Here is a 19,794-nt window from a genome sequence, read left to right as displayed (position 1 = left end):
AGAGCCAGTGGTTCCAGGTTCTAGTCTTACAGCTCCTGAAGATCCTGTACTATCTGGTCTTGATGCATGAAAACATTTTAATCACATGCTCTTACAAATATACTAGTAAGGTTTGTGACCAGGATATTTTATTTAAATAACCCCTTTAGGTAAAGTTCTAGTAGGTGGTGATCGGTGATGGTGACTCAGTCCTCCCTGCCCCAATAGAAAAATGAAGAAAACACAACTTTTTCAGTCCTTGGTCATTTTTTTGTCCTAAGGACTGATTAAGGGACACTACACACAACAATGTTTAGGCATGTACCTATGATGTGTTAACTGTACATCTAAAAATGTAAAATGTGAATGGGGCGAACACATACCGTTTCCAGAGGGGTGGCTGTGTTAGGCTGTTAAACTCTTGTGGTCTGTTAAAGTCTTAAAGACTAACAAATTTATTATGGCATAAGCTTTTGTGGACTCTGGTCTGTGAAAACATATGCCATAATAAATGTTGTTTTTACTTCAACAAACTAACATGGCTTGTTGTTGTTCAGTCGTTCAGTCGTGTCCGACTCTTCGTGACCCCATGGACCATAGCATGCCAGGCCTTCCTGTCCTGCGCTCTCTCCCGGAGCGTGCTCAAGTTCATATTCATTGCATCCGTGATGCTATCTAGCCATCTCATCCTCTGCCGTCCCCTTCTCCTTTTGCCTTCAGTCTTTCCCAGCATCAGGGTCTTTTCCAGGGAGTTTTCTCTTCGCATTAGGTGGCCAAAATATTGGAGCTTCAGCTTCAGTATCTGTCCTTCCAATGAGCACTCAGGGTTGATTTCCTTTAGGATGGACTGATTTGACCTCCTTGCAGTCCAGGGGACTCGTAAGAGTCTTCTCCAGCACCACAGTTCGAAAGCATCAATTCTTCGGCGCTCAGCCTTCCTTATAGTCCAGCTCTCACAGCCATACATTACTACTGGGAAAACCATAGCTTTGACTAGACGGACCTTTGTCGGCAAGGTGATGTCTCTGCTTCTTACTATGCTGTCTAGGTTTGCCATAGCTTTCCTCCCAAGGAGCAAGCGTCTTTTAATTTCATGGCTACAGTCACCGTCTGCGGTGATCTTGGAGCCCAAGAAAGTAAAATCTGTCACTGCTTCCATTTCTTCTCCTTCTATATGCCAGGAAGTGATAGGGCCAGATGACATGATCTTACTTTTTTTAATGTTGAGTTTCAAACCAGTTTTTGCACTCTCCTCTTTCACCCTCAACAAGAGGCTCTTGAGATCCTCTTCGCTTTCTGCCATTAGGGTGGTATCGTCTGCATATCGGAGATTGTTGATAATTCTCCCGGCAATCTTAATTCCGACCTCTGATTCATCCAACTTGGCATTTCTCATGATGTACTCTGCATATAAGTTAAATAAGCAGGGTGACAATATGCAGCCTTGTCGTACTCCTTTCCCAATTTTGAACCAATCGGTTGTTCCATGTCTGGTTCTGACTGTTGCTTCTTGACCCTCGTACAGGTTTCTCAGGAGACAGGTAAGGTGGTCTGGTACTCCCATCACTTTCAGAATTTGCCACAGTTTGTTGTGATCCACACAATCAAAGGCTTTAGTGTAGTCAATGAAGCAGAAATAGACGTTTTTCTGGAATTCTCTTGCTTTCTCCATGATGCAGCGAATGTTGGCGATTTGATCTCTAGTTCCTCTGCCTCTTCTAAACCCAGCTTGTACTTCCGGTAGTTCTCGGTTCGCATACTGCTGAAGCCTAGCTTGTAGGATTTTGAGCATCACCTTGCTGGCATGTGAAATGAGCGCAATTGTGCGGTAGTTTGAACACTCTTTGGCGTTGCCCTTTCAATGGAAGGCATCAGGTTTAGCCATATCAAATGGAAATCCATCTGCATCTGATGATGTGGACTCTGGTCCTTGAAAGCTTATACCATTATAAATCGGATAATCTTTAAGCTGCCACAAGGCTCTTTGTTGTATATCATATAGATGCACTTGATTGGGAACTGTATTTGGCTGCAGCTCCTTGCTGAGCATACTTGAGTTTGCCTCTGCATACTGTGTGAAATGGCCCTAAAACTTGCTTCTTCCTTCCTTTGCTTACAAAGTCAAAAGGAGCCCTGAGAACATACAGTTATTTGCGATACCCGGAGACTATGTGACCAAAATTGATGTTCGGTTTAGTTACATTGACAGTGTTTTACCTGTAGATGGGTTGGCTGCTTTGTGCCTTTTCTTCCTCCCTTCTTTTTTCAGTGTATTTGATACTTGACTAAATGGACCAGAGCACAGTCTCCCATGAATAAGAGGAGACGGCCTATTTTGTTAAATATTCCCTTTTACACTGGTAATGAGTCTTGGAGGGGGCTACATGCTGCCTCGCAAGCCAATGAAAGTTCCAGCTTTGTACAAAGGGAGGGGAGAGTTGGCAGTGGGAAGCCACTTCCTTTCCGTGAGGTGCCCCCCAAATAGTTTGGCTTAAACTGGTTCTCTGCCTATAAAGAAAAAGACTTTAAAGGACCTCAGCTGATGAGAGTACTAAAGGTCCCTGGGCATGCACCATAGAGCAAATTGGTGCTGAGCCTAGAAGTTTTCTACTATTTTTTGACAAGGAGCTGTGTGGGTTTGCTGTTAACACGCAGCTTAAAGGAGTGGGGGAAGAAGACACACATCCTCTTGAACTTTACCCCGAGCTTGAAGTTTTTAGAAGTAAGTGTAAGAAAAAAGTGACATAGACACCTAGGGGGGAAAAAAAAGCGACAGCCCACAGTCGGAGCTAAAATGTCAGATGGAGCAGACAACCAGGAGAAACAGCCGAATGGATGTGGGGAGAAGGGGAAGGAGAGGAACCGTGCTTCCTTGATCATCCTCCAGTCTGTTAACCGCAGTATTTTCACCTCTGCAGTCTCCCCCGCCGCCGAACGCATCCGCTTCATTTTGGGTGAAGATGATGACAGCCCTGCTCCACCCCAGCTCTTCACAGAGCTGGACGAACTCCTGGCTGTCGATGGACAAGAGATGGAGTGGAAGGAGACAGCAAGGTGAGTGCAGTTTTATGAGTTGGTTGGGTTTTTTGCGGGGTGGCTTCTGAAGAAGACAGAAGAACCTGTTACAAAGTTGTGTGTTAATTTGGGGGGATCTTTTCCCTGAGATGGGATTCCACAAAGATAGTAATTATTTTCTGATGTTCTGGAAAGCTTTTCCAGTAAAATGGTACCTGAGGATTTGTTTCAACATACATTTTTAATGTTGGTTAATAGAGCTACTAAAGTATCATTTATTCAAAAGATCAACAGAGGGATGGTGGTAGTCTTGGTTTCTCACAAAGGTGACACTTGTAAGGAAGGGATACTTGAGTTTTAACATCAGGAATCCATATGAAAACCATTTATGTTTAAAAACAGATTTCAAATATCTACTCTTCTAATTTTTAGAAAATGATTATAGTGCAGCAGCTAAATATATGATTTGAGCTAGGAAGTCCCCCATTCAAATCTCACCTTGGCCATTAACTCACTAAAAATCACTAGATGGTTTTAGGCAAGCTGCTATTTCTCAGCCTCAGTTCTCCATTTGCAATATGGTGATAAAAGTACTGGTCTGCTTCACAGGGTTGTTCTAAGGATTTCTGGGATAGCATATGTTCACTCATATGCTATCCCAGAAACACTTTGTTCACTCAGAACGCAGGATGTAAATGCAAAGTGTTGTTTCTATGGTCTATGAGCTGAATAATTGTCAGTTGAAATCATTTTAATGCAACAGTCTAATGTGCCCAATTCCCCCCCCCCCCATCATTTAGTAATTTCTTTTTGGGATTGGTTAGAGGCAACACTTTGAGTTTTGGTGTTAATTTAAACAAAGGAACAAACAAGCCCATGTTTGGTTTCTTAGTAGATTCAAATAGATTTATGATCGCTTGAGAACAATGCATACAGATAAACTGTGCTGGAGTGATGACACAGTTAGAAAATAATTAATTGAACTGCCATCAGTGAAATCAACCTAGCAATAATTCCAGTGGAGTTTGTTTGACTGTGACTTTACTGTGACATTACAATAACCTCTCTCTCTCTCAAATCTAGACTTTTATTTTTCTCTTTGAGGAAAAGAACAGTGTCAGGCAATCCACTGGAGAATGGAACGCTGAGTCAGTATTTTCCAGGGTCCGTGTTCTCTGTCTTTCCCCTGACACATTTAAATATTAGCTTTTCAGTTTTCTCTTATTATTGGAGTTCTGCTAAATCTCCCACTCAACATTCTAACTTGTGCCTCTGGCTGTGTTTGGACATATTAACCCCCTACCGGTGAATAACACCTTGTTCATGTTAACTCCAGAATTCCTCCTTCTTAGAGCAGCTCCATATATTATGATTACTGTGGAGAAACACTAGTGTTCCACACTGATGTCTCGCACAGCAAATACGTAACATGTGGCCATCACACACTACACTCGTGTCTTTCAATGCCAGTGTACAATCATTTGGGAAAACTGATTGGACCAGATTTCCGAGGCATGTGAATACTGGATGTTTCCATATTCATGCGTGTTGCATGCATGCTATGGGAGACTCTGATTTTGATAATATTTCCTACATCGATCACAAAATGTGGAGCTATCTTCAGTAATGGGAAGAACTCATGTAGGGACACCTTAATCTGGGGTTTTATATGCAGATTTGCATTAGTTACATTCGTCCCACTCCCAGCATTTGCCCTGCATACACCTCTAGTTTTTCCAGAAGGGTAGCTGTTTCTGTCTATTCCAGCAGAAACAACAAAGAGGCCTCTGGCTTGAGGAATTTGAGCTTTATGAATTCCAGTGTGAACTGATCTGCTTTGCACCTCCTGGACTAATATGCAGATCTGAACATAATTATCCTTCAGATTTTGCACTTCTCTGAATTTTGTGATGCAGTACTTGGCTCAAGAAGTACCAAAATGCATTTAAAAATGCATATTTTAAAAATATTTAGGTAAAATATGTCTAGAAATGTGTATTTTGTGAGAAAATGTACTCAAAATACATACTTAAAAATACACAAATTTTTATGTGGATTTTTTTTAAAAAATTGTACATTAATGTGGGAACAGGATGGAATGGACTTGTGAGTGATCTCATGAGAAACTGACATGGACTGGAAGTAAGACTGATCCTTCCACCCATATCTGTGGTACCTGAAAAGACTGATGAATTGACTGTGGCATGAGTGTTTATGGGTTCCCGACAGATACTGGGAGTTTTAGTCCAACACGTCTGGAGGGCATCAGGTTGGGGAAGGTTGGTCCACTTCATCAGATGTTTTCTTAGGAAGGTCATGCCACAATAAATCCTTTAGGGCACAATCCTTTGGTCGCTAGGCAGAGGCTAGATGGCCATAGGATTGGTCGGTTCCTGGAGAACTGCCTCCCCCATTCCCTCAATGCCTTGTAGGCGGTACAGATTGTCTCTGGGCTCATAAGAGCAGCATAGAGCAGGGCAAAAGGGGGCGTTCCTGGGTTGGGAGGGGTGGGGGCAGCAAAAGCCTCCTTACAAGGCTTCCAATGCATGATCTGTCCCCCCCCCCCCCCCGCCCATTGCTCTGGCTAGATGGCTGAAATTGGCCATCTAGCAGGTAATGAAGGGCGGCCGGAGCATGGAGAAGATCCCTTCTGCACTCCACCCATCCTGCATTGGATAGGCAGTCACCTCTGCATTCGGAGGTCGCCACCTACCCGTATAGGATTGCTCCCTTAGTGTCTAAGGTGATCTGTATTATGTGTGTGAGATATTGCATGCAATGAAGGTATCTCGTGCAGTCTTAGCACTCATATCCAGTTAAGATGAAGCCCTTCGATTTAAGCTGATCTTACACATTTGTTGCAAGCCAACTTATATGCAAATAAGGTTCGATTTGTACATGAAACATAGGAAGCTGGTTCGCCACTGTGTGAACAGAAGGTTGGACTAGATGGATCCTTGGTCTGATCCAGCATGGCTCTTCTTATGTTCTTATGCAGCTGCTTTATGCTAGCTCAGACATTTGTCCATCTAGCCAAGTCTAGTCTAGTCTGTACTGGCTCTCCAGTAGAGCTCTTTTACATCGCCTAGTACCTGGTCCCTTTTTTTTTTTGAACTGGAGATGCCAGAGGTTGAGCCTGGGATCTTGGACATTCCTAAATTTGTGGAGTGCCTGATTATCTGTGTTGTCCAAGTAGGTTCTTTCCAGATGTCAGTGCAGAGGTTTCCCTAAAAGAGGGGGCAATGGGAGCTGTTGGGAAGAAATACAGTTTGGAGTGTCCAGAAGTGTATGTGGCTAGCTGCTGTTGGTAGTAGAATGCTGGACTAAGTTGATCTTTGGGCTAAATCCAGCAAAGCCATTCCTATGATGAACTTAAATGCCTGTGTGATGCCACCATAATTCATTTCAAATAAACCAATTTCACCCTTTGTCCAGTTATGGAGCTAAAACTTACCCACAATAGCATATTTCCGTTTCATTGAATTCTGAATTGGACTTCACTGTATGGTCGCTGTAGGTGGGCAAATAGTTCAGTGTCTAGGACTGTATCCATGAAGCAGCCTCCTGAATATATATCAATGTAGTGTTACACTGGAAGCATCTTGGAAAAGACAGTGTTAGGAAAAATGGATAGTACTTGATCCTTTTCCCGCAGGTCAACCTACTTGTCCAGTTAGCCCAGTAATATCTAGCGGGCAGTGGCTCTACAGAAGGCCATGGATCTGCACCCCTGCCCTGCTGCTACGCAGCTGAATGTGTCACCGAATTTCAGTGGCAGGGAAGCAAGGGGGAGGACTACTTTTTCTGCCATGCCACTGAATTTCATCCGCAAACTAAAAATTTCTGCTTTTAAAAGGAGCTTTTCTTCCCTGCTTCCACACTAACTTATTTCAGTGGGTCCCAAGCAGAAGGCCTCTCCCAACAACTGCTACCTGATCCTTTTCACAGGAGATGCCAGGGAATGATTCTATATATATTTTTAAACTGCATTTGTATTTTTTTGGTAGCCTTTTAGAATTTTTAGGAAAGGTAGCATATAAACATTCTAAATCAGTCACACTTGCACTGAAGGCATGTACTCAAGCACTGAGCTATATTCCCTCTGCACGGTCCCTTCTTCTTGGGAAACCTCTGTGTTGACATTTGGAAATAAGCTACTACACAGATCAGTAGGGACTCCACAAACATTGGCTTGCCAGTCAAAAACTGTGTTTGTCTCTGATGCTGTCGCAGAACCACACTGTGCACTTACCTTGAAATCACTGTGTGTCATGGAGACGTACTAGGACACACTGCAACCCTATATGTGTTTTATCTGTCACACTGCATGAACTTGAGCAGGGGGTTGGACTCGATGGTCTTGTAGGCCCCTTCCAACCCTACTATCCTGTGATTCTATGAACTTGGAGAGCACTGTAGAGCATGCCTAATTCTCCCTGGTGGCTTCATGTTGCAGGGAAAGATGAATGATAGCAGATAGGCCTTCATATGCTGTGGGGGATGGATTGATCCCTCCTCCAAAGCTGCCTTTTTAGACATGTTTTTTGTTGTCATTTAGGCCTAATTCTGACAGAGTGAAACTGGTACTATTTCAAACTGTAGGGAGGGGCTGACATAGGAATGTAGGAAGTACACCAGATCAGAGTATTTGTCCATCTAGCCCCATATTGTCTACACAAGGGGTAGGTAAGCTGGTGTCCTCCATATGTTTTGACTACAACTCCCATAAGTCCCAGCCAGCATGGACAATGATAAGGGATTATGGGAGTTGTAGTTCAAAACATCTGGAGGGTACCTAATTTCTTACCTCTCAGCAGCTCTTTAAGGCCTCAGGCAGACATTTTTTCATCACTTACTGCCCGTTCCTTTTAACTGGAGATGCTGTGGACTGAGTTTGGGACCTTCTTCATCATATATGGGCGACACCTGGCCCGTCACTGACCCTGCCGCCACTGAACTTTCTGTGGTGGCAGCAGCGGCAACCCCTTCCCCTCAGAATGATTTTTCAATAAAACATGACATGCGGGGAGGACATATACCTTGTTTAGAAGAATCATACTCCTGGAAGCGTCCCTCCATCTGAACAAGGTGTGCTGTGTTTTTCTGCAAAATCCCAGCAGCAAATTTGTCAGCAGTGGCAATTTTGGTGGCAGTGGGGTGTGTGCGCAGTTCTCAGGGGGTTGGCCCTCCAACCCCTGGATGTTGTGCACCCCTGATCTACATGGAAAGCATGTTCTCTACTAGAGAGCCATCTTCCCTGCCAAATGACTGAAATAACATGAAGTTGGGGAAGAGAGTAGGTTTTGGTCCTTTCTCCCACATAGTTTAATGCATGGATGGAGTTTTTTGTATGGAAGGACGTTCAGTCACATTAGCCCTCACCTGTAGCGTGAAGCCATCCAACCCAGACACAGGTGTACCATCACACCAAAGGCTAGTAGTCAGATACCCCCATTGTTGGGATAGAAAGCTTTTGTCTTCCTGGTGTCTGGAGAACATTTTGCTGCTTTTATAGCCTTCTCGTTTCATTACGGTATTAGCTGAAGATGGTTGCAAGGAGAACTGCTGACACTTTATTTGTTCTGGTGTGGCATTTAGTGAATATGTTAAAGTTAACTTTGAGGACCCCAAAAGAGAACTTTTCTTCTCTTGGTTTCTTTGCACTTAACAAATAGGGAATGAAGGCCACCGCAGTCCGGAATGTTATGTCTGCATCCCCTGTCACGGCAGTTTCATCTAATGCAGCACAGATGCATTTTTAATTCTACTCTAAAGCAAATGTAGTCAGCACAACAATTCAAAGGATGATGTTCAACTGCTGCTTTGGTGTACATAGATTTCCTTTTTGGGGGAATTTTTGCCAAGCTTTCCCTGTTGTAGTACTAGACAAAGTCCTAGATATAACAGCCACAATTGAAAATGGGATAAATGACTGTTAAATGTCACTTGAGGATTGAACAATTTGAAAGAGTAAGGACACTTGGAGAGCTTCTTTTGTTACGTTGGCTCTCAGTATAATGCGCTTAGATTAATTGACAAGGTTGGTGCTGATCTGGAGAAGATATTGTGCAACCGCGAGGAATTCTTCTGCTGTTTTGTAACTTAAGCAAGAGATAAGCCCTGTGCCCCTTGCAAAGAAGGGCAGGATATAAATAAATAAAGATTGGCAGCAAAATAAGATGCCTGAAACTGTCTGTTGGCAGTAATGGACTGGATGAGGGCAAACAAATTGAAGCTTAATCCAGACAAGCCAGAGGTGCTCCTGATCAGTCGAAAGGTAGATCAGGGAATAGGAATCCAGCTTGTGCTAGATGGAGTTACACTCCCGCTGAAGACACAGGTTCCCAGCTTGGGTGTACTTCTGGATTCATCCCTGAGCCTGGATGCCCAGGTTTCAGCAGTGGCCAGGAGTGCATTTGCACAGTTAAAGCTCGTGCGCCAGCTGCTCCCATTCCTTGAGATGTCTGACTTGGCCACAGTAACACATGCCTTAGTTACATCCCGTTTGGATTACTGTAACGCACACTACGTGGGGCTGCCCCAAAGAGTGTTTGGAAACTTCACCTGGTTCAAAGAGCTGCTGCCAGACTGCTGACTGGGGCTGGTTATAGGGAGCATACAACTCCCCTGTTAAAACAGCTTCATTGGCTTCCAGTCTGTATCGGGGCACAATTAAAAGTGCTGGTCATGTCCTATAAAGCCCTATACGGCTCGGGTCCAGGTTATATGACAGACCATACTTGTGCCCTGAGATCTTCAGGGGAAGCTCTTCTCGCCGTCCCGCCACCATCACAGGCACACCTAGTGGGAACGTGGGAGAGGGCCTTCTCGGTGGCTGCCCCAAGGCTCTGGAACTCCCTTCCCAGGGAGGTGAGAGTGGCACCCTCCTTGATATGCTTTTGTAGGCATGTAAAAACTTTTTTGTTCCAGCAGGCCTTTGGGGATAACTAGTCTGGACCTGTGAAAATATGACAGATGGACACTATTTGTCTTGTTGTCTTTTAATGTTTTGATATTTTTACAATTTTAATTTTGATGATTTAATTATATTTTTAACTTTTGTACACTTGTATTTATATTTCTATTTATTGGTTTTAATTTTATAAGTTTTAAGTAAAGCCGCCTTGAGTCCCAGTATGGGGAAAAAGGCAGGATATAAATAAATATAACAACATCAACAACTTTCTCACTCTGCCCATGGCAACAACAACAACTTTCTCATTCTGTCCATGGCTTTATTTTTGTGTGCTTCCAAAAGCCTGGGCATGAAGGCACTAATTTCTGTCTCTATGTGACCTACAGCAGTACCCTCCCTGTTCATCCTTCCCCCTCCCTTGACTGGGATGCTGTCCTATATGATGGCAACCCATTGGCCCATCTAGTCTAGTACTCTCTGCTCTGGCTAGTAGTTGTTCTCTCATGCCAAAGGCAGAGGGTTCTCCAGCCATACAACTATGGGGCTCTTTTTAACTGGAGAAGCCAGTTATTAAACCCAGGACATTTTAGAAGCAAAGTTGGAGCACTAACACTGCGTTGTGGCTAGGGATAGGTGCACAAGCAGTGTTTGAGTTCACCAAGACTCTCCGAACATCAACTCACTGCTAGTCTCTCCTTGATTTGCGCTCACTGTTTTGTGCGAACGAGAAAATTGTGCAACCCCTCCCCCCAAAACAACTATCGAACATGAAAGTTGTCTCCAAATCCCCAGATTTGTGTGGATGTTCCTCATAGACTAAAGCATGGATGCTTTAAAAGTTGTGCACTTTGAGAAAACTGTGCATTTCCATTGACTAAAGTGTCGGTGATTTAAAAGTTGTTTATTTTTCAAAATCTGTGCAGTTTAAGAAAGTTGTGCATTTTCAAGTACACATTTTGTGAATGTGAATGCACGTTTGGGGATTTGTGAACATTTTTGGAGAGAATGTACTGCCGTTTGTGCTTGGGATTACAAACGGGGCATTTTTGAGTGATTTGCAGACTGAAATGAAATTCTCATACATCCCTAGCTGTGGCTTCCTCCTAAGAAAGAGCAGGGCCTCTTTCAGGGCTCATAGATAACGAAGCACTTATTTATTTCTTTTTATGTATTCAAGCTGCTTCTATACCACTTGACATCCCAGGATTTCCAAGTGTATTACATAAAAACACATACACAGCACAATATTACAAAACATAATACAATATAAAAACCGCTATATAAACAGTACAAACAGTAAACACTGTAAAAATACTGTCAGTTTTGCTTGGCTCCACAGCCTTGACTTGGGCTCCAGTTTTATGATGAGGCTGATGTATACCGGTTTTGTTACTGTCCATTTCAGTCCTTCATCTTGTTTCATTGGCTAGGTTTGGAGAGATGTGTGGCTGCAGAGAGACCCTTTCTTTGGGCTGAGCTGAGGCTGAGTTTCAGCTTTGAGATCAGTCTTTATTAGTATAGCTCATCGATTTGGGTGTGTATTTGGGGTGCAATGGGTGTTACAAGACAGCCTTACTGGAGGAATATGTCTGTTTGGAGTGGTGTAGGACATAAAAGTGGGGGAGCTACATATGTTTCACTGAGCTCATTGCCAGAAAGATGGAATGAAATAAATATATAAAACTGATAAGGCAGAAAGTGTCTGGGAAGGGAACGTGCCTTTTTATAGGAGTCCTAGCATAAATTTTATTTCCTAAAATTAGAGCTGTCAACCAATTAAAGACCATTCAGATGCCTTCTATCCCTTTAATCAATGAAAGGTGCAATACTATGCATATTTAGACAGAACAAAGTCCTACAACTCCCAGCATTCCCCAGCCAGCATGGCTAGCTGGGGAATGCTGGATAGAGTTGGACTTTTTTCTGTCTAAACATGCATAGGATTGCACCCTAAATAAATGTGTATACTACTAAAGCATTCTTAGAGATTCCTTTTTGCTTTTTAAGATATTGAAGTAAATGTAAGAACATGCAGTTGGATTAAAAAAAGAGCTATGTGTGTAACACTCTGTGTTGTTTTCCCCCATTCTATGTTTATGGTAACACACCATAACCAAAAGAGCAACATAAAAGACCCACTGATTAAAATTAGCCCACTCTGGTTAATCTACCAATTAAGCGTCATTAAGCTTTTAGCCTTACTTGGAATGTCTCTTTTCCTCCCAATTTCCTCCTGTACAGTTGATGATTCATATTGTGATCCTGAATTTCATATTAATTAAGTGTCCACAATGAGGTAGAACCCTGAACCCAAGTAACTCCAATGTAGCTCTGGCATTCTCAAACTTTGTGAAGGAAAAAAAGAAAAGAAATTATTTGAGTCTCCAATTTGGCACTGTTGTTCAGCAGTCAGTGAGACAGGATAAGATACTTATTATGTCCTGAAATGTAAATGCAGAACAAAGAGCAGACCTTAAGTCTGTTTTATGGAAAAAGAAGACTGTGTTAATGAAAACGACAGAATCTAATGTTTCCTGATTTTTCTTCCAGTTGCTGTAATGGTTCAGGGAAATCTTGATCAAATATGAAAAAGAAAAGAAAAGAGCAAGCCTGTCTTTCTCTTGTTTTAGTTGAAGATTAGGGCAAAGGGCAAACGCTGTCCCATGTAAAACGTTTTTTCCACGCCTAAGGGCTGTTTCATAACCACATGCAAGGGTTGAACTCCTGACCTGATGGGAGTGACTTTACCTTTTAATAGGTGGGAGGGAGAAGTCCAGCAGGTGTAACAGCAAAACTCTCCCACCATTATCATGGAAGAGCTAGCATTTGGTGGTTTTGTTTGACATGCATTATTTTAACCCTGTCTTGGAGGGAGACCACACAGGAAGTGGAACCCTCTGATTGCAGTGGCACAATTGAGACGTCTCGTCAAGCCATGTTCTAGGAAGCATAACTGGAGTTTGGCATGAAATCTGAATAGGCAAATTTATTTATGTATTTACATACTACATTTCTATACCTGCTAGTAGCCAAAGCTTTCTGGGTGGTTCACAAACCAAGGTTATCAGTTGGCTGGCAAACCAGCATTGGAAACCATATTTTGAAATAGTTTTGCAAACCATGGTTTGTGCCCATGGTCACTATGGTGTCTGAATTGACAAGCCATAGTTTCTGTCATTTCTTTGCTGCCAAAGATTACTGCACCTATGCCTTTACTGCAGCTGCCTTCAGCTGCTGCTTGTTTGTGGGTCTTTCTGCCTTCAGTCTTGTCTTCAGTAAGTGAAAAGCAGGCTCTATTGGGTAGAAATCAGGTGACTGACTTGGCCATTGAAGAACATCCTATTTCTTTGCCTTGAGAAACTCTTGGGTAGCTTTTGCTGTATGTTTTGGGTCATTATCCATCTGCAGTATGAAGCGGCATCCTATCAGTTTGGCAGCATTCGGCTGAATCTGAGCAGAAAGTATAGCCCTATACACTTCAGAATTCATCCTGCTGCTTTTACCAGCAGTCAGGTCATCAATAAACACCAGTGACCCAGTTCCATGGGCAGCCATACATGCCCATGCCATACCACTGCCTCCACCATGTTTGACAGATGATGTGGTATGCTTTGGATCATGAGCTGTTCCTTTCCTTCTCTATACTTTTCTCTTCCCATCATTCTGGTAGAAGTTAATCTTGGTTTCATCAGTCCAAAGAATCTTATTCCAGAACTGGGCAGGCTTTTTTAGGTGTTTGCTGGCAAAGGCTAATCTGGCCTTTCTGTTCTTGAGCGTTACCAGTGGTTTGCACCTTGTTGTGAAGCCTCTGTGTTTACATTCATAAAGCCGTCTCTTGACTGTAGATGTTGACAATGACATGCCTACCTCCTCAAGAGCGTTCTTGACCTGGCTAGATGTTGTGAAAGGGTTCCTCTTCACCATGAGCAGAATTCTGCAGTCATCCACTTTAGTGGTCTTCCAGACCTTTTGCCGTTGCTGAGCTTGCCAGTTAATTCCTTCTTTTCCAGGATGTTCCAAACGGTTGTATTGGCCACTCCCACTGTTTTTGCTATCTCTCTGATGGATTTGTTTCCTCTGCCTAATGATGGCCTCCTTCACTCGCATGGACACCTCTTTGGACCTCCTGTTGGGGGTTCCAGTGAACAGCTACCAAATGCAAATGTAACACTCAGAACCACCTCCAGGCCTTTTATCTGCTTGATTGGTCATGGGGTACCCAGGAAACAGGCCACACCTGGCCAAACAGCTGCTTGTCAGCCATTCGTTCCATTACTTGTGAGCCCCCAACGATGGGTGTGTGTGTATGCCACTGGCTGTCCTTCCTGAATGGTTAGTGCCCCACTTTTGTCAAACCCCTTGAATTACAGCTGAAAGTCCTGACTTCGCTCCCATCTGGGTGTTTCCTTTCAACCTCAGTGTGGTGGTGTACAGAGGCCAACTGCCAAAACGGTTATCGTTGTTCCAATATTTCTGGCCCTGACTGTAGAAAGGAGTTCTTTGAGGCTGTTCTACATTTCTTAGACCGTTTTTCTTCATAAGCCTCACAACCAGCTGAAAAGGCAGTGCTAAAAAGCAGCACTTTTTGTAAGTTCACCTTCATTCACTTGTTTGCCTGTTGCAGGTGGATAAAATTTGAAGAAAAGGTGGAACAAGGAGGAGAGAGATGGAGTAAACCGCACGTCGCCACATTATCCCTTCACAGCTTGTTTGAGTTGAGGATGTGTATAGAGAAAGGGTCAATCATGTTGGATTTAGAGGCCTCATCGCTCCCTCAGGTTGTAGGTAAGTGGTCTCAAAGACTGTAAACGACTGTCCTGTTTTATAAGAACCAGTCTGGTCTGTTGAACAGGATGTTGGATTTGGCCATGAAAGGCTAGGTTTCAAATCTCTGCTCATAGTTGAATACCTTGGTGCCCTCCAGATGTGTTGGACTGTATCTCCTATCATCCCAGCCAGCATGGGGCTTGCCCATGCTTGCTGGGGATAATGGGAGCTGTAGTTCAACACATCTGGAGGGCACCAGGTTGGGGAAGGCTGGTGTATGAAGATGGTAGTCCTACCATCTAGATGGTACTCATACCAGGAGCATAAGGGGATGAGACTCAAGGCAAAGTCTGCACTCCCCTCTGGCATGATGGTTCCTTTCTGTAAATTCCACAGAATTCAGTGGAAGTGCAGGATGGTTCCCTATAGTTTATGGGGGCGTGGTTGTTTTTTTTTGCCAAGAGAAACAATGTTCTGCATTCCAAGTTCCATGAAACAGCCCAGTCCTGTGCATGATTATTCAGAATTAAGTCCTGTTGCGTCTCCATGAGATTGTACATTTAAATTCCATTGCTTTTTCTAAACACAGTGTTCTGGGGTGGATTTGCAGAACTTGGAGTCTACTAGAAAGAAGTGGGATGATAAAGGACATAGAGGAATTGGGGTAGAGTTAGGCTGAGGAGGTAAGTAGGGTCAGGGGGTAATGGGGCATAGGGGGGTGTGGGCAATATTTTGTCCACTATGGAATCCCTGTCCCAGTTTCCAAAGTCTTTAGCAGAGAATGCTTACACAATTACAACACTTTCCTCAAAGCATGGGGGCTAGAAGCTTGATTTACAAAAGGAACTGGAAAAGATTTTTAGGAAACAAAGTTCTGTATCAGATTCCAGCTGTCTAGTGCATTATGCAGGACATGCAAGGAACCATTTATATTTCACTGAGAGTATTTACAGATGTTACAATCCTATGTGTAAAGGTGAATGTGCTGGTGGTGTAGGAACGTAACAGCTGAAGAGGAGGGTGGGTTGCACAGCCAACATTACCATCCTGTGCTACCAGCTGACTTTGGAACTACTGGCACGTTTAGGTGACTGCATGGTACTGCAATGTATGCAGCCTCTTGAGCTGGGGTGGTGGACTCCTCATCTGCTTTATTAATACAATGGAAAGAAGTACAAGCTATTTCAAAAGCTAGTCTTTTAAAATACACTTGTTTGCCAAACGAAGCTGCAAAATCCTACATCAGCCTTCCCAAACCTGGTACCTTCGAACTATGTTGGACTACAACTCCCACCCAACATGGCCATTATTGTCCAGACGTAGTCCATCACTTCTGGAAGTCATCAGGTTGAACAAGGTTGTCCTACATGTATGTGTAGAGGGGAATTCACCAGCCTAGCAGTGAACTTCCAAACAACTTCCTTCTTTTGATTTATTGTTTTCTCCTTCTCTCCCCACTCTCCAACCCCAGAGATGGTTGTGGACAATCAGATCGAGACAGGGCTTCTGAAGCAAGACATGAAGGACAAGGTCACCTACACGCTGCTCAGGAAGCATCGGCACCAGACCAAAAAATCCAACCTGCGTTCATTGGCTGACATCGGGAAAACCGTCTCCAGTGCAAGTAGGATGTTTACCAACCCCGATAATGGTAATGCAGAGGCCAGTGGGCTGTGGCCTTCCCTTAGCGACCCACGGAAACCCCCCCACTAACTCCACGTCACCTCATGGCACCGCATCTAACCCATGACTAGATTAGCAGACCATGCTGACCAACGTGTCAGTTATAGCTTCTGAAGGCTTCTAACGCTGTGGCACATTGCTCTAACCATATCGCCGCTGCTCCCTGGGGGAAAAAAGCTATGGGCGTGTTTTTGTTTGTGTTAGTCTTAGTTAATCGCTTCGACAAGTAAAACATTGAGTAAAGCATCTAGTGTTACACACGTATAACATGTCCTCTGAAGCTGAATATGAAATATTGAGTGATGTGGAACCCACCAGGCATGGGAGGCCTGTTTGTCTCTGTGACTGGTGATGCTGCCATCAGTCTACAGCCATTTTGAATACTGGGGTGCATGAACACAGATGGGCAACTTAAGAGTCTCCGATGCTGTTTTGGGCAGCCTGAAGGTTTTTGTTCTGAGAACAAATTTGAAGGATCAGTGCATTAATTGGGAAGGGATGGGTTAAGTTTCCTTCCCTCTCCCCGCCTTAGTTCTCATGGAGAAAAGTTTGGAAGTGCAATCGTGTTACGTCCAAAAGCTTCAGAAATCGAAAGGCAAGCGAAACCATTATCATCAGCATGACTGTTCTGAAATCTCATGATTTCTAAGCTTATCTCGTGATTTTAAACATGTAGGAGTTAGCAGTGCTTAAGGATCTGCATCACTGCCTGGGTGAGAGGGGGCATATCCTGCTTCTCAACATTGCAAGAAAAAAAATGATTTAAAAGGAAAGAAAAACCTGAGGCCCCTAATTAAAGATTTACAACTCACATGACTGCAACAAAAAAGACGCAGGGTATCGACCTTCTGTGGTCAGGTATCCACTCCATAGACATGCAAATTTTATTATTCCAAGATATTAGTACAGTTGTAAGACGCTCCTTTCAGGAATGCAAGTGATAAGTTGCATCTTTGTTTTAAGCACTTTGTCCTAGTCTGTGGTAAGGACACCTTTTGGGGCTTTCCCCTGGTACAAGGGTCAGGGAAGCAGTGGAGACAAATGTTTCTAGTTTCTGTGTAATGCACAGTGCGGGAGCCAGAGTTGGCTTTTACGAACCTGTTGGGACTGTACCAACAGGGTACAGTCTCCCATCATATTTTTTTTTTAAAGAAAACCCACAAAAATGGCATGTAGAAAATTAGTATATCAGGGAGAAAGCTTAAAAACTAACCTTCATCCTGATTTGCTAGATTCCTAGCAGCTGGAAGTCTTACATGCAGCACTACTTTACTTTGCAGCTTTCTATTTGCATACAGCCTTAGCAGGGTGGGGAATGTGTGGCTGTCCAGATATGGGCTGGCTGCAGCTCCCATGAGCCCTAACCAACATAGCCAATGGTGAAAGATGATGGGAGTTGCAATCCAAGAACATCTGGAGGCCCCCAAGTTGCCCACCCCTGGTGCACATGGTGTCTTCCAGAGTTCCTGTCCCCAACGAGCTTAAAGTCCAGCACTTACAACATAATTCAGCAAAATGCATGATACAAAAATGCTCATGTGAAATGCAATATTTAATTAAAATTACCATTAAAAGCAGCCTCCTAAGAGAAAAGGTATGATCTTCACTGCCCAGTGTGGGTAACACTGGTTTGCATGATGCTTTATTCAGGTTTTAGGAAAAAAATAATTCCAATAAATATTCCATATGTGTCTATTAAAATATACTTCAAGCTGACTCTATCTATCTGAAGTATTTTCAGGCTGCTCCTCAACCAAAAGGCTCCCAAAGCAGCTTACATACAATCAGTTAAACAAGACAGTCCCTCCCTACAGGCTCACAATCTAAAAAGACACGACACACGGAAAAAGGAATGGGGACAAATTCTTTTAGCAGGGCTGGTGAAATGGCCCTGCTCTTCGTCTCATCTCCTTCCGCACAGCCTGCTGGGATGGCTGCTGGCGGTGACAGTTGTGGGAGGAGGAGCCTTCATGGGGGAGGCCTTTCAGCAGGCTGGTGGAATCACATGCTGGTGATATGAGGGGACTGGGAGAAATTGCATTGCTAGAACTATGATAACTTAGGCTATTTAAAGCTGGATGCAATAACTGCTTTGGGTGGCCTCAAATTCCACCTGTAAATATGCATTTGCACAACTGGGACATCCATTGAGTTATGTAGGTAGTATCCTGGGCTTCTTGTCCTCTAATGTTTGGCTATTCCAGGGATGCAGAACTAGCTATGAGTGGGATGGTGGGGCAGATTGCCCCACACCAGGCCTCCCACGGCTTGGATGATGTCAGCAGGAGTGGCCACACCCATTTTAACTCACCACCTATTTTAGCTTTCCTCCGTGCTGACAGAGGCATGTGCAAAGGGACTTGGCCAGCACTGGGAGGAGCAGCTGTCTGGGTTTCATGGATGGCACAAGACATTTTGCTGCCTGAGGCAAAGAACAAGATGGCGTTCCCTCCAGTTCCACGTACAAAAGTTGATTTTACTAGCAGGTGAATATTTCTTCGACACTAGCTATGAGACAGCTTCTTCCACTGCATCTGAAGGCAGCAGGCCATCTTAGGAGGGACAGGGCAGGCTGTTTGGGACACAGCTCTCTCCTCCAACACCTTGCTGCCGTCTCCCAGCATCTGTCTCCTGAGACAGCTGCCTCACTCTGCCTAACGGTAGGACTGGTCCTGCTGGGTCCCTAGCTTTGCACAGCGCCCAGCGTCTGCCCAGTGCTTTGCATTGCTGTGAGAAGTGACTCAGACCAGGGACATCAGTGAGGGTTCCTCCAGGGGGTGGGGTTTGGAAGCCAAGCCCCGCCCCTTGGAGGAACCTATATCTGGGCAGACTGGATGGGGACGCCCAGTGGAACCCCATTAAGCCCGTGGGCCAGGGATTCTGCACCCCTGGGCTATTCTATTCAGGCTGATATGTGCTTTGCTCATTTTTTAAAAAAATAATTTTATGTGAAAAGAAGTCCTATTGAACAAAATGTGGCTCACATCTGAATAGTCATGCATAGATGGTTGGGCTATTACAGAAATTGGAGCACAGAGCAATGTTATGTGAATTAATGGCATCTTTAGCAAGAGTTGTGTTAACACATTAAGCCACCCACTTACTCCCACTTCCCAGAGCAGCCCTAATGGGGAGGGATGTGGGCTAAGGAGGAGACCAAAGAAGACAGCCCAGCGTAGTGGGAAGAGGGCGAAGAGGCAGGACCAGTGGAGGCTGGTGGTTCTGAGGTCAGTGGGGCAGTGAATCCGCTCCAAATTTCAGTCAGAACTTGAAAGGAGCTATCCAAGGTGCAAACTTTGGATATCCCTTTTAGAGTTCTGACTGGTTCTGACTGAAACCCAGAGTGGATTCACCGCCTCATTGACATCAGAGCCACCAGCCTCCACTGGGCACGACAAATGGCTCCAGCAAGGGGAAAGGCCTTGGGAAATAGG

The 19,794-nt window shown here is 44.0% G+C and overlaps 1 protein-coding gene across 7 annotated transcripts in view; it reads left to right on the top strand.

Moving 5' to 3' along the window:
- Positions 1-19,794, top strand: part of SLC4A4 (solute carrier family 4 member 4) — a 257,294-nt gene that overhangs the window by 118,769 nt on the left and 118,731 nt on the right. For 4 of the 7 annotated variants that reach the window (XM_084855374.1, XM_084855373.1, XM_084855372.1 and 1 more), the window contains exons 4-6: positions 2,898-3,033; positions 14,535-14,695; positions 16,149-16,301. In XM_084855374.1, the coding sequence (XP_084711500.1) occupies positions 2,898-3,033; positions 14,535-14,695; positions 16,149-16,301 (450 nt within the window). Of the gene's footprint in view, positions 1-2,897; positions 3,034-14,534; positions 14,696-16,148; positions 16,329-19,794 lie in introns of all 7 variants that reach the window. The other 3 variants (XM_084855371.1, XM_084855369.1, XM_084855367.1) reach the window with 1 other exon arrangement.

The sequence above is a fragment of the Heloderma suspectum genome, chromosome 5, assembly GCF_057233095.1.
Source record: "Heloderma suspectum isolate Gila_16-S chromosome 5, 16-S_ref, whole genome shotgun sequence".
In the NCBI taxonomy this organism is placed as follows: domain Eukaryota; kingdom Metazoa; phylum Chordata; class Lepidosauria; order Squamata; family Helodermatidae; genus Heloderma; species Heloderma suspectum.
The sequence above is the reverse complement of the archived record's forward strand: the minus strand, read 5'-3'. Positions and strand labels throughout refer to the sequence as shown.